Consider the following 15,363-nt stretch of genomic DNA (forward strand, 5'->3'; position numbering starts at 1 on the left):
TGAACGAAAATTATGAATACTATTATATTACAAGATTAGGCTGGCTGTGCAGTCTTCCCATTAAGGTCTCAGTTATAGAGAGAGTATGAAAGAAAGACCTATTCTTTTTTCTTTTTTTGGTAAGCAGAAAGACCTCTTCTTAAAGTGCTCATATATACACAATATCTAATTTGAGACTCTTGAAAAAGATTTTAAAAATGTCTTATAGTAAACTTTTTTGATATTGTAAATCCTAGTATAATTACAATCAATTTTCACATGTTGCGTCAGAACGGGTTATATTAGGTTAAAAACTATAGAATTAATTTTGTGAAATTTTCAAATTGGTTAAAATTTAAAAGTTTAGGGCTTATGCAATTAGAAATTATTGATATAATAAAACTCTTTTCTGGTACCGTGCGATTTTCGTGATTTTGTGGTTTGTGCATATTTGAAAAATTAGAGTTGTTTAAAAAAATTTAAAAAAAAGAGTGTTGAGTGGCTACAGATTTACCAAACAATAGTCCTGTACATGTATTATTATTGTTCTGTCTGAAAGACAGAGATATCCAACCGGTGGCTAATATATTTTATGTAAGATCTAGGTGCCCTCTCTCACGTATCTATGAATGAGATACCCTTGAGGGTAGGCCGATCACTGTGCACAATAATAATCGACATAGTCAAGGCGTGGGGTGTGTGCACAGTGACAAGCTAAGAAAGGATTTAGAGAGTGTCCGCACGTTATTGGTTTAACTCTGTATTTATAGATGGGTTACCTGAAGGAGTGTACTTCTGGGCCTCTTAGGAATATTGAGGGCCCAAGTCCAACTGCTTAGCTGTCTGGATATGATTGTCATCAATAGGAGATTACCTTCCTTTTGTGATGTCCTTTATTGGTCCTTCTAGAATACGGGCCTTTGTCAGGTCCATAACAGTTTCCCCTTAGCCCGGTAGTTTGGTTGTCCAGGCTGTCGGGATGTAATATCAGTGATCTCTTCATTTTATTTCGCAAGTCTCTTTTCTTGTCAAAAGTTTAGATGTGTTGTTTTCATAGCAATAATTTTGATTTCTTCGAAAGAATTTGAGAATCTAAGGGCGTCCCCCTATCTTCTAAGATTATTTACCTCGACTAGAACTCACGTTCTTGCTATTTTTGCAAGACGGGTTCAAATACCTCGACGTTTTGGCCGAGCTAGAACTCGCGATCCTGCCCTTGGGCAAGACAGGTTCAAATACCTCGACTTGTTTTTCGAGGCTAGAACTCTCAATCCCGCCCTGTGGGCAAGACGGGTTCAAATACCCCGAATGTTCTACGGGGCTAGAACGCTCAATCTCGCCCTTTGGACAAGACGGGTTCAAATACCCTGGATTTATTTACGAGGCTAGAACTCTCAATCTCGCCCTGTGGGCAAGACGGGTTCATATACCCCGGATTCCCTTACAAGGCTAGAACGCTCAATCTCTCCCTGTGGGCAAGACGGGTTCAAATACCCCAGATTTATCCACAAGGCTAGAACTCTCAATCTCGCCCTGTGGGCAAGACAGGTTCAAATATCCCGGATTCCCTTACGAGGCTAGAACTCTCAATCTCGCCCTGTGGGAAAGACGGGTTCAAATACCCCAGATTTATTTACGAGGCTAGAACTCTCAATCTCGCCCTGTGGGCAAGATGGGTTCAAATACCCCAAATTCCCTTACGAGGCTAGAACGCTCAATCTCACCCTCTGGGAAAGACGAGTTCAAATACCCCGGATTTATCCACGAGGCTAGAACTCTCAATCTCGCCCTGTGGGCAAGACGGGTTCAAATACCCCGGATTTCCTTACGAGGCTAGAACGCTCAATCTCACCCTATGGGCAAGACGGGTTCAAATACCCCGGATTTATTTCTTAGGACTGGGACTCTCGGTCTTTCCCCTTGGAGCAGGACGAGTTTTAAATAGTCCGAGTTGACTTGTGAGGCTAGGACGCTCAATCCTGCCCTCTGGGCAGGACGGGTTCAAATACCCCAGATTGTTTTTCGAGGCTAGAACTCTCAATCCCGCCCGTAGGCGAGAGGGTTCAAATACCTCGACGTTGAATATTTAACTCAGCTTTTTGCCAGAGTTTCATTTTACCCCAAATTTTTATCCTGGGTCTTTATCGCGGATTGGGGTGTGATCCTTTCTCTAGGTCCACATCTCTCCAAACCCGTCTTCATTCTTAATAAGCCATTTATATTCCGGTGGGCCGGTCTTCATTTTGACTCTTTCTTCATAACCTACAAAAGTAAAATGTCAACATTTTGATTTTAAGTTTAGGCGGCAGTATCCGCCTTTTTTCTCGAGCCCGGTTTCTCTTGCATCGACTCTTCTTTCAACTTGGCTTCTTTTGCCCAAGTCTTGTATTCATCTAGGTGAATTTCCTTCCTTATTTGAATGGATCTGGATCTCCTTCCTTTTTTAGAGGGGATCTCCACACCACCTGTTTAATTATTCCTTACATCACATTATAAAGAAGATAATTAGCAATAATTTTGGTTCAATCATCAATCAATAATTTTCCAGCTGCAATCAGCAATCAATGATAATTCAATCAGCAAATTATATTTGACCATATTTTATGCTATATGATCTGATTGAGCACCCACCATATTTCATTTATGCTCCGTGAACATAGGGAACAAGGCCTCACGGTGAAACCTGATGCTCTTTTTTCCATGATAATATTTAAATTATCTGGCGACCTACTATTGCCGACATATAATACTAAACACATGCATAACAATGTTGACCAACTTTCAAAATTATATATTTTGCATATAAGCATCGCATAAGAATTTGGTCTAGCAAGAAGAAGTCATATATAAAATCATGATAATAATTTCTGGGATATAAAAGTAAGGAACAAAATGTTTCCCTGTTATTTTATAACCATCTTGCTTGCAATAGAGGACGATTCCTGGAGTGGGAGTAAGATAAACCAGCACGGGTCTTTTTAATTTAAGCTCATTGACATGGTTCTAGCATGTTATTCTTGCCTATTGAGATCTGATCCCGCCTCTGGTTTTGATGCCGAACTGCCATATTTATTGAAGTCTGATCTCAGCTTTGGTAATGACTTGGCTGAGATGCTTATTGTTGGATATTGGCCGAGATGCTTATTGGAGCCGGTTCTCTATCCAACTCTTGTGTATTCTGCATATCAATTACCCCTCTTTTGTTTGTGTTCTGTCTAAAAGACGGTATATTTTATGTAGGATCTAGGTGCCCTCTCTCAAGTATCTATGAATGAGATACCCTTGAGGGTAGGCCGATCACTGTGCACAATAATAATCGACATAGTCAAGGCGTGGGGTGTGTGCACAGTGACAAGCTAAGAGAGGGTTTAGAGAGTGTCCGTATGGTTTAACCCTGTATTTATAGATGGGTTACCTGAAGGAGTGTACTTCTGGGCCTCTTAAGAATATTGGAAGCCCAAGTCCAACTGCTTAGCTGTCTGAATAGGATTGTCATCAATAGGAGATTTCCTTCGTTTTGTACTATCCTTTATTGGTCTTTTAATACAGGCCTTTGTGAGTCCATGACAATTATCGTAGAAAGTTACAATAGCTTTGGCCCTTCCAAACCAGAATCAAAAACAAGCAAATCTAGCATGGATTATTGGTTCGGGAGTCACATCGTGTGCCGCACGTGGCTATGAGATGCAATGCAAATAGTCTCTGCAGAACTTGGAATCCCACGATATAGCATTCTAATATTCTATCCATCGTCCCCCACTCACTAATTAGGTTTACGATAGTTGATAACCCTTACCCAGTTACCCATCGTTCTGCAGATTGGGTAATAGAAACATCGCTGAACAGCGAATTTTATTCATTACATTGTTTAAGTGCATGATTATTAGAAAGAAAAAGAACAAAACTTTAAGCATGATGCATTCCTTTTTGTCGTTTAGTTCTTGTCAAATTGCGGTCCGGTCTATCACAGTCACAGCATGCTTACTATGAGGTTAATACAAAGCAGGTGATGACATATGATCCCACCTTTTGTCTTTTTCTTGGTGATAAGAGATGTTCTTTTCTTTTTCTCTTTCGATTTTTCTTTTAGATGTGACGGCAGACAGAATAGGATCGAGCCTTTTTGTTTTTGTTTTTTCTGCAGAAGATGAAAAATTAAATAATGAAATGACCCTTAAGTCACTACTTTAATTTTAATGATTCATACAGCAAAACAAACGGGCCCGCAAAAAAGACAAACATATCACAAAAACCCACTTTGGACAACACAATATGCCAATATGGAAGCAACTTCAACTAAGTCCAAGTAATACAATGATGGACAATCTCAGGAGGCCCAGAAAATATGAGATAAAATTCAAGGGGCTAACTATCTTGGGCTTCTTACTATTTCATTGATTCAACGAACCAGAATCATCGAGCTTGTGACACTCGGGCAAGGCCAGCTGCGACAGTAAACTTAGTAACTGACATTTAGAAACCCAACTCAGTTAACAGCGAATGTCTTTTAAATTCTATGGTATTCAAGTGTTAGCTGTCAGTCTCCTCCTGAGAGAAGGAAGGGGAATGCGATATAATATACTCTTTCAGGAATGTGTATTGCCACTCGTTGTTCAACTATTTATTTTTTTTATACCATGACAGCAATGAGGTTTAAGTCTATAAATTTGTGCAAATTATTCAAATCTCTCAGCCCACTTCTAATGGTTTATTAATTTTTATAAAAAACATCACTCTTTTTCTTTGTTAATCAAACTACTAGCTTAAAAAATTTATATCAATTTACAAAAAAAAAAATAAAATAAAAAAATAAAAAAAATTATATCAAAACTAATTAAATATGAAAGAGGCCTTCTCATCTATAATAAAGTGCTTAGGTTGTTGGGTATATATGAAATCTATAAAAAAATTCTCCAAGCACCTTTCGCGTACCCAAAATATCCGTGTACTCAGCATCGTTTTTAACCTAAGTATTGTTTCCCAAGCAATCATCCTTAGATCACCCAATTGATAGTAATAACGGTACAATTACAATGATTGTAACAAGACTAGAGTTATGACACGGAATAAGATGCAAAAGCTCGCAAGGTTATGTTTTTATGGAGACAATAACTATTAGCAAAGAGAAGAAGCTCATAACAAACTCGAAGACAGCTTTATAAATCGGCATAAAACAAAAACAAAGAATGTTAGTCCGTAGGAACTATACCACACCAGAGCTACAAAAGATCAGGAATAGCAACATTAAACACCCATTACCAGGGACTGAGATTACATTCTGAAATCAAATGGATAAAAATACATTAGCAAGCAGTAAACCAAAAACTCTGTAGGGATCACAAAACTTACAAATCTCCTATACATCGCAAGAGATCATATGGTGGATAATCCCAAGTGGAAAATGGGACAATGACAAATACAAAGAAGAACGAAACTTGAGAAATGTTTTAATCTCTTCAAAATAGTGCTTGAAATTTTGGTTAAAAGAATAAACAGGATGAAATAATAATGCTGCATTGGTACATTGAAATTCATGTGGCGGCCTCTCCATTATGATTTCATCCTGTTCATTCTTTTAACCAAGGCAGCATACAAATGTTTTCCCTCCTCATCTTGACTCCTCACCCATTCATCCCCACTAATTAAGCACACCCTAAAACAACAATAGATTTCAGGTCACCACATTATACACTAGAAGTCAATCACAGGCCCAAAAGTAGTTGCAGACCAAGATCATACCTTCAAATTTGATCTTTCATTTTCGGAATTTAGTCTCAATAAAACCTCTACCATAGTATACAAATATAAAAACTTTTACATGGGATTGCAGTCCACAAACAAGAGAATGAATCCTCTCATGGGAAAACTTACCGGAAGAGGATCCATTTCCCCATTAACGAGTTATCCTTCTCAGACAAAGCAAGAGCAACCAACATGGGTTTTCAGTAAAGATAAACACACCCACACTTAGCCACAAGAATCAGTGAATCCCAATTGAAGTTCATTAATCACTGAAATACATAACAGCAAGCCTAATACAAAACAACAGCAAATGAAACTAACAAGACTAATGGAGTAGTTAGTGAATGGTGAGTCACAGTACCGGTGGTGTGGGCCTTGGCAAGACCCCTTTAGCTTCCACGAGCCTATACATATACCAAGACCCAACGGACCTATAAGGCTTCCATTTCTGGCACAAGTGCTCCATTTCGGAAGGCAAGGGTAAACCCTTGAGGCCATATAAGCGTTCCACCCCTCTCCGAACAACGAGATCCCCAACAGGTAGAACGTCGGGGCGGTGAAGAGTGAAGATCATGAACATGTGAACTGACCAAGGCCCAATTCCCTTAACCATGGTGAGCTTATTATGGAGAGTTTCGTCGTCCATTTCGAGTATCGAAGAATCCGACAAAACCCCATCGGCGAATTTGGTGGAGAGGTCATGGAGGTAAGTGGCTTTGGGTCCCGAGATTCCGACCTGGCGGAGCTGCTGAGGTGAGAGAGCGAGAACGACGTCGGGTAGAACCGCAGAGAGGCCACCGCAGAGAGAGACGAAACGGGTTTCGATGGCGTCGGAGGCTTTGTTGGAGAGTTGTTGGGAGATGATGCTCTTGGTGAGGGAAACGAAAGGTGCGCGATCAGTGAAGAAGTGTGGAGGACGGAAAGTGTCTATGCAGGTGGCTAGGAGATGATCGGCATTGCGGAGATGGTTCAGAGCCACTTCGATTTCGCCTTTGCAAGTTAATGGTTTCGCAATCATCGGAGAGAATAGTGAGTGCGTTGAAGCTGAAGCCTTTGTTTCTTTGTTATCAACGGTATCGGTATCACGGTTGAGTCTTGGAATTTTTCGAGCACGGAATGAGATTTTTGTAGAGGGTGTCGCGGTGGTGGATTTGATTGAGGATGGGGATTGTGAATCGTCGGGATTGGAATTGGCTTTCGTTTGAGACCGAGTTCGCTTCATCGCGGAAAAATTTGGGGCTGGTTTTTTAGGGTAAACCAATCTGGAAGAGATCCTTTTCAGTGATATTTTTTAAAATAACTAATAAAATAAAATGGGCGGGTATCAAACAAATATTCTTTTCCATGCTGCAGCGGCAGGGCACAATGTCAAATGTATATTATTAACATATGACATGCGTACAAAATAGATGGCGTTTTAAATATAATTAAATTATTATATACTTTTTATTTATTTTTGATTGAAAAGATTATTAATTTATGAGAAAAATATTTGTCATTTTAAGAGAGAGATAAATATAAAAAAATAATTTTTTATTTAAAATTTAAATTAAAAAAAAAAGGAATATTAGTCTCTGTTATATGAGAGTAGTTCTCTCATGCTATATAGATTATAGAGAATTCAAGTGGAGTCCACCGTTAAAAAGCAAAAAAGAAAAAGAGGGGGTGCGATTTTTGAAGTGAGAGAAAATAAGATAACTATCTCATATAAAATGAGAGTAGTATTTCCCTCAAAAAAACCACCTATTTTTCCTCCATGTTTTTCATTCTTTGTGTTTATTTCTCTTTTAAAATGACATTACTTATGTCATTTAAAATGACAAACAACAAACCAAACCGTTTATTTATTACTTTTCTAACTACAAATAATGGTTGATTTTGGTTTGACTCGGATACGTGCCCATAGTGTCTAATTTGAGCATGATACACGGGAGCAGCAATTGCTTGAGCTTCGGAGCTTTATTTGATTTTAAAAGATTGATCCTAGTTCGACTAGGATCATTTTGGCTTTCTCGTGGTATAGTAGTGTGTAACGGCCAGATGTACAGCCATGCGCTTGGTAATAAAATTGTAAGCATTTCCTTCATCAATGAAGATTTGGACTTGCTTGCCTGCAATTATTCATGTAAGCGGAACCAATGAGAAGAATGGTGGTCGAATAGGGCATGTTGGGTTATTTCCTATAATGCTAGTGGGAAAGCTTTGCTAGGTTTGATGTCTCCCTGATCATCCTCGTCACTCGTCAGTGCCTTCTAAATATAAAAAATTTGGTGGTCCTTTGCATTTGTGCCCATGGATATAACTTTCATCGCAATTGTAGTAAAGGGCTTTTTGGTAGTGCGCTTGCATTTCTACTAGTGTGAGGCGCTTGATAGGTATATTTCGTGCAGAAGCACGGAGTCAAGCTTGTTGGTTTGATGGCTAAACTATTTGAACCGGTCTTGTAGGCCACAATTTACCCTGACCCATAACATTTCACCAATCTACCCTTATTTTGACCGGTGACTGAAGGTTTAATCGATTAGCGTAATCGATTAAACCTTCAAAAACAAAAAAATGAAAACGAAATTGTTCTTCTATGTTACACTTCCTCTATGGTTAAAGCTCATATGTAGAAGAAGTAGAACGAACGCGCGAGGCAAGGCCTGCACTCCTTGTCGTCGTCGTTCAGATCAGGTGAAGGTTGCTTCGACAAAGAGCGAGCCCTCAATCCCACAAGATTTGCCAAATTTCTTTTCTATCCTTTTCCTGCAACCAAAATGCATCGAACTTTTAGGCCATCAATCAGATTGACCTTGTTTTATTTTAGAGAGAGGGGGGAGAGAAAGAGAGAGAAGAGAATAAAGAAGATGGTCAGAATGATCATGTTTTTTTTATACTAGTTGGTTAGTCTTGTAATTTTTCCTCGCGCGTTGTTATATAGGTAGAGGAAGAGTGCCGAAGTTATGATAGAAGAAGAAGAAGCGTACAATATAAATGGCTAGGAAGGGGAGTTAGTGAGTGTGTATGTGGGTGATGAAACCAAGCATATGTTGTACGTGACGTGCATGACTGCAAACTTGTGCCTGCATTCTTTGTGTTGTTGTTGCTGATAATATATCCAAAAAATTCACAATATGACTTTATCGTTGAAAATGCAAGTTAATCGATTACAATAATTGATTAATTGTCCCACCCTGTCATAGTGAGTAAAGGGAGGGAGTGGTGGTGGGTGGTGGGTGGTGGGTGGTGGGTGGTGAGAAGGGACAAGAACCCATTATCATCGCAAAAAGAAAATGAAGATAGAGAAGAGGCAAGCACATGCGGTACATGATGCATTCCTTGATGAGCTGCAACGTGTTTTTTGCTCGCTTGTTGAGTTTCGTTGAATGAATAATAAAGCAACATGGAGTTCAAGTTTCGAGATTGAGACTGGAGGAACCAACCAAACCAAACTCTTCCCTCTTCTTTCCTATTTGTGAAAACCCAAAACCCTAGAGTGCTTGCACGCACGCTCATACACAGAGGAAGAGAAACTCGAAGGAATGAGGCAATGGACTTCTACGAGTATGAATAGTTGGAGAAGACAGTTGAGGAGCAACCGAAAGATAAAGATCCTTCTAAGAAGAAAAAAGAAACCAACGACAAGAGCGACATGAGTTACCGGAAGTGCGACGTCAATGACGATTTGGATGCCGATGAACAGAGCAATAGGTCAAGGGGAGACCATGATAATGGCTCCAAGAAAGATCGCGACAGAGACCGTGACCGAGAACGTTCCTCCTACCACCATAGGTAGAGGGAGATGTGCGTGGAAGATGTGCATTTTCAAATTGCGTATGAAACGTCTCATGCAAAAGTAAGTAAATGTGCTCTTGTCACGTGTTGTGCTCTATGAGACACGTATTTGGGATCTGTACGTTCGAATCATGAAGATGATGTGCGACTTGTAATGCGCGACACATGACAAGCGTGCACTTGCTTATGCACAAGTTCTGCACCACCTGACTTGAACGCGCATACCACATGTGCTTCTCACTACATTATTTTTATAAAATATTTAGATTTTTGATCAATGTAATAAAATATTTCCTTTCTTATATTAAATAGGACAAAAGATTATTATTTTTGTGCGAATGACATGGTTAAAAATTATCAAATTATATCACTTTTAATAAGTAATTATCAAATTATATTATTTTAATAATTTTTTAAAAAACAATACCACTTTATTACACAACTATTTCCTAACCCTCAAAAAATAATAAGCTTTCTCTTCTTGTTTCTTTCCACTCATTTTCTCGAGAGACCGAAACTTTTGTCCATTATATATTTTATTACCAACCCCTCATTTAATATTTATTATGCATCTATCATTTATTATTAAAATATAACTTAATTTAGTTGTCCCCACAAAAATCATTTGTCCTCATTATGCACAAGTCATCTTAGCATACAGTCTGCTCAAATAATTTTTTATTTGATCTGTACAGAACAAATAATTTATAATGTGATTTGCACAGCTCATTTTTTTATTTCATGAACAGCAATAATGAATGAACATGATGCATTTAAAAAAGTTTTTTTTTTAATTAAAAGATATGTTTAAATAATTTTATAATGATTTATATAGTTTTTTTAAAAAATTTAATTGTAATTTTTTTCTTAAAAGCCTTTTAAAAAAACTCTTAAAACATATAAGCTATAAAATTTAATTTTTTTTTAAGTTTATCCAAACATATTAAGATGTTACCAAAATAGAACAGTAAGCAAAACCAACAACTCCCTTCTCATAATTGTCTAGATAAAATTTACACATCATAATTCATGTGTTGTCACTTAAAATATTTTTGACAAAAGATGAATCTGCAACAGAACAGTAGCTTGTTGTAGAACCCATGCATCTTGGAATCTCAACATCACAAGCATTGCAACACTAGTCAAAGTCAGCACAGAGAGCCACCTTCTTTGCTTGAACTTGAGGTTTGATTGAGGCACAGCACAGTCACTAAGGTAACAGCAATGAGTTTCAGCGAGAATAGCGACGATGGTAAGGAACTTAAGAAGCCGTTCCTCAACACTGGGAGTTGGTACAAAATGGGTTCAAGACAATCCAGCATCATAGCTTCCTCAAGTCAAAAGGTCATGCGAGATTCGTCTGTTTCTGTCATCTTCTGTGTCCTTATCGTCGCCTTGGGTCCTATTCAATTCGGTTTCACGGTGCTTCAAATTCTCTTCACTCTATACTAACCAACCTTCATGAAACCTTTTACTTATCTTGTTTGCTTTTACACAGTGTGGATATTCTTCTCCAACGCAAGAGAGTATAATAAGCGATCTAAATTTATCGCTTTCTGAGGTTTGACTTTGTTCATTGTTTCTGAATTAGATTTATTTGAATGATGAGTTTTAAATCATTATGCTTACTTTATGCTGTTGGGGTCAGTTCTCTCTATTCGGATCTTTATCCAATGTGGGGGCAATGGTGGGAGCTATAGCCAGTGGTCAGATAGCAGAATACATAGGACGCAAAGGGGTATTATAACGTTTGTCTATATTGGCTTTATAAAAGAAGAAATTGGAATGTGATGAGTGATGAGTGATGCTTTTGGCTTGTTGAATTGCAGTCATTGATGATTGCGGCAATCCCCAATATATTAGGATGGCTCGCCATTTCTTTTGCCCAAGTAAGTGTTTAGCATTTAACATGGATAGTTGGTTAGTGATATTATTGATGTATCTTGGGTTTTTTTACCTTATAGGGTGTATTGTTGCTTCTATAGGACTCGTCGTTTTTATTTATGGGGAGGTTTTTGGAAGGTTTTGGCGTTGGGATAATCTCTTACGTGGTAATCTTTGTTAGTCCTTTTATCTTTTATTTGTTGGGAGTTGGGACTATCAAGAAGAATGTTAAGTGAAAGTAGTCTACTGGTTTTTCTTCTGTTTAGGTGCCTATTTATATTGCTGAGATATCACCTCAAAACATGAGAGGTACCCTTGGATCGGTGAACCAGGTTGGCACTTTCAGTTACTAATGAATGTGAATGTCATCATCATCATCTTCTTCTTTTTATTTGTATATGAAATTCATTTTGTTCATGTCTGTGATACTTTTGGCTCAGCTCTCTATCACAATTGGAATAATGCTGGCTTATCTATTGGGCCTTTTTGTCAACTGGAGAGTACTTGCAGTTCTAGGTAAATTCCTAGTGATTTACTTGGTTCAGTTGGTTGGTCTTTGGTGAAGGCACAAATAGAACTCTTAATAATCTTGAGTTAACAAGTCATTTTCATTAAATCTCCACATAATTAAATTCAAGGAACATGTTCATTTGGAGTCGGGGTGTGCAGCCAAATTTACCATAGGAGGGTTGACCGTGGGGCACGGGGAGTAAATTTGAATGAGGATGCAACATTCGGGGATAATATGTGCATTTTATACCATTTTGTTCTTAAAAATTTAAAATGAATGGGGGTGATGGAGCTCCCGCCACCATCTACCTCTGCCCCCAAGGAAGCAGGACTTGACTGCTCCAGAATATCCATGCAGAGTTAGGCCTATGCACAACAAAATTTATTACAAACAATTTTCATGCTCTTATTGCAATGACTTAAACATTATTTGTCAAAAATTCCTGCATAATTGGCGTCAAACAATTGATAGAATATTATGTGCTAAATAGGCAATTCAAAACACTAATGTTTGGAGCATAGCATTACTCAGTTTCTGCAACCAATTTATAACAAAAACATGTTCTGTTCCATCGCAGGAATTTTGCCTTGTACAATATTAATACCTGGATTATTTTTCATACCAGAATCTCCCAGATGGTTGGTATGGATCACGTGTTGTACGTTATACTAGTTGAATTTTGTACCTTTCATCTTTGTTTATTTACATGTCCCTTCCAGAAAATTAAAAAAAATAAAAAATAAAGGAGGACGAGATAGTTTACTCTTTCTTACTGATTTTCTAATGTGTTTATTTTTTCCCTTCTGGGTTGGTGGGGAATTGGGGAAATCTAGGCCAAGATGGGGATGACAGAAGAGTTTGAGAGCTCTTTGCAAGTGTTACGAGGATTTGACATCGATATATCACTTGAAGTAAATGAAATTAAGGTATTTGACTCACTGTTGGGTGGGTTTTTGAATTTTAGCAACCAAATCATATGCATGACAGTAAGAGTAAGCATATGCATCTTTCAAAAAAAAGAGTAAGCATATGCAAGGTGCAGTTATAAACTTATAGTATAGTTCTAGAGTCTGTATTTAAGATCCATAAACTTCTAATCACTTTGCTTTCTGTGTAGAGATCTGTGGCATCAACAGGAAAAGGCGTTACAGTCCGGTTTGCCGATCTCAAGATGAAAAGATATTGGTTTCCTTTGATGGTATGCTATAATTCCTTTTTTTTCTGATTTTGTACTTCTTCCCCAAGCTTGCCCTTTTGTTATATGTTTGTCAGAAAATTCGAACACCATCAATTTTGGTTATGTGCCTGCAGATAGGGATTGGATTACTTGTACTTCAGCAATTGAGTGGTACCAATGGAGTTTTGTTCTATTCAAGTACCATCTTTGCAAATGCAGGTTAGATCTACCTATTAGCTGTTAATTGTTGAGTTAATTTTTTCATTATATTGATAACTTTATTATAATTTTTTTGAGGGGGCAGGGGGATCGTTGGTGCTAATTAATCCGTAGGTATGAAAGGGATTTAAAACCTTGAAATATTCAAATGCCCATGTTGTAACTTCACGACTTCTTGGCTGTTTTACGTGACCTTGGAACTTCAATATGTTATTAACTTGTGGTACAAGGAATATAAAGATGGTTAATTCCCTTTCGTTTTTGGTATAGTTTTCAATAATTCAGGTATCAACATTTAACAAAGGAAACTAATTTAAGGTTTTAGATGATAGCTAAGTAGCTCCAATATTTTTAATTGCTCCTGTTTTGATATTTGACTTCCGTTTTGTGACAGGAATTTCATCCAGCAATGCTGCTACGGTTGGGCTTGGAGCTATTCAGGTTGCATACTAGGCCTAGATTACATATCATGTTTCTTCATGTAATATCAAAATCAGGAATTCAATTCTCATAATTAGCTTTCTTTTCCAGGTCATAGCGACTGGAATCACTACTTGGTTGGTAGACAAAAGTGGACGGAGGCTGCTTCTAATAGTGAGTATTGAGCAAAACCAATCCTTCCAAGAATATTTTCTAACATCAACATCAACTACACTTTTATCCCAAACTAGGCAAATAAACCCAAATGAAAAGTACTAAAAGATTGAGAAAAGGATAAAAATAAAATTAAAAAAATATATATAACATTATCCATGAACATTTTTTAAAAAAGAAAAAATTCTAAAATATGTTTTCACTTCTGCAGATATCGTCATCTGTAATGACAGTTAGCCTTCTCCTGGTTTCTATAGCATTCTATCTGGAGGTTGGTAGGAAATGATACAAACTCGATTCAATATCAGGAACTTAGCTATGTTTTTAACTAATTGATTGTATTGATAACAGGGAATCGTATCGGAAGGTTCTCGTCTACACAGCATTTTGGGAATACTTTCTGTAGTTGGTCTCGTGGTAAATTTTGTGGGCTAGGTTGGAAATATCTTTTTTCATGTTATTCAAGTACTTATCAGTTTGATGAATCCGTTTCTTTGCAGGCTATGGTAATTGGCTACTCTCTTGGACTTGGACCAATCCCTTGGCTTATGATGTCTGAGGTACGCGGAAGTAATTGAAGAATCGAGTTATTAGTTCATTATATAATATGGCCTGTTTATACTGTTTTTTTTTTTTTTCATGTACTCTTGGTTCTGAAGGCTCCATGTGCATTATTTGACAAGAGTTATGTGGTTGGAGGACTTCAGTATTTGACTTGTTAATCTTGATTTTCAGATACTTCCGGTGAATATAAAGGGATTTGCTGGCAGCATAGCCACCTTGACAAGTTGGCTGACTTCGTGGATGATCACAATGACTGCAAACTTGCTTTTGACTTGGAGCAGCGGAGGTTTGTGTGTGTGTTATGTGTGAAGTACATTCATGCATGCTCTTGTATGTTGTCAATATAATGCTAACGTTTGGCTGTCAACAGGGACATTCACAATCTACACTGTGGTAGCTGCCTTTACTGTTGTTTTTGCGGCAATGTGGGTCCCTGAGACCAAGGGGAGAACTTTGGAAGAAATTCAGTTTTCCTTTAGATAGATATTTATGGGAAAGCGCATCGGTACTATGTCTTGTTTCAATTCAAATGATATGCCCAATTTTTTTTTTTTTTTTTTAAGCCAGATTTAATCATTGTGTATGACGGGAAAAAATCAGTGCAACATGTTTCTTTTTACTGTACTAGCTGATGTGAGTTCAATAAAAGATATAGAAGCGAAAGAAAGAAAAGAAAGTTGCCTTTGAATAAAAGAAGTGCAGCCGTTTAAATCACAAATTGTAGTATAGTTCCTTTCTACAATCACAAATTCGATCTTCTCTGGTTGTAAGGAAAGACAGAAACTGTTTGAGGCACCCTTATATGGGGTCGCTCCAAATTAATCAATTGACTAGTTGACCCGGTTTGGTTATGAGCTCAATTATCAAAAATTGGATAAAATTCTTCATATATTATGTACCAGAAAGATATTATTTA

General features: G+C 37.6%; 2 protein-coding genes across 2 annotated transcripts; one reads left to right on the forward strand and one right to left on the reverse strand.

Annotated features, from left to right (window-relative positions):
* Positions 1–5,255: 5,255 nt before the first annotated feature.
* LOC133288584 (alkylbase DNA glycosidase-like protein mag2) lies at positions 5,256–6,972 on the reverse strand. Its single transcript, XM_061486382.1, has one exon. The coding sequence runs from the start codon at positions 6,941–6,943 to the stop codon at positions 6,074–6,076; it is 870 nt and encodes a 289-aa protein (XP_061342366.1). The 5' UTR covers positions 6,944–6,972; the 3' UTR covers positions 5,256–6,073.
* Positions 6,973–10,722: 3,750 nt separating this feature from the next.
* On the forward strand, positions 10,723–14,935 carry LOC133288588 (sugar transporter ERD6-like 6). Its single transcript, XM_061486386.1, has 18 exons — positions 10,723–10,920; positions 10,997–11,059; positions 11,147–11,236; positions 11,328–11,387; positions 11,484–11,549; positions 11,649–11,714; positions 11,823–11,898; positions 12,471–12,535; positions 12,727–12,819; positions 13,011–13,091; positions 13,205–13,289; positions 13,684–13,730; positions 13,821–13,883; positions 14,095–14,154; positions 14,235–14,300; positions 14,384–14,443; positions 14,619–14,733; positions 14,818–14,935. The coding sequence occupies exons 1-18, from the start codon at positions 10,723–10,725 to the stop codon at positions 14,928–14,930; spliced, it is 1,467 nt and encodes a 488-aa protein (XP_061342370.1). The 3' UTR covers positions 14,931–14,935.
* Positions 14,936–15,363: the final 428 nt, after the last annotated feature.

This window comes from Gastrolobium bilobum, unplaced genomic scaffold (genome assembly GCF_033153095.1).
Source record: "Gastrolobium bilobum isolate Gb01-03AN ecotype WA unplaced genomic scaffold, APGP_CSIRO_Gbil_v1 utg728, whole genome shotgun sequence".
Classification (NCBI taxonomy): Eukaryota; Viridiplantae; Streptophyta; class Magnoliopsida; order Fabales; family Fabaceae; genus Gastrolobium; species Gastrolobium bilobum.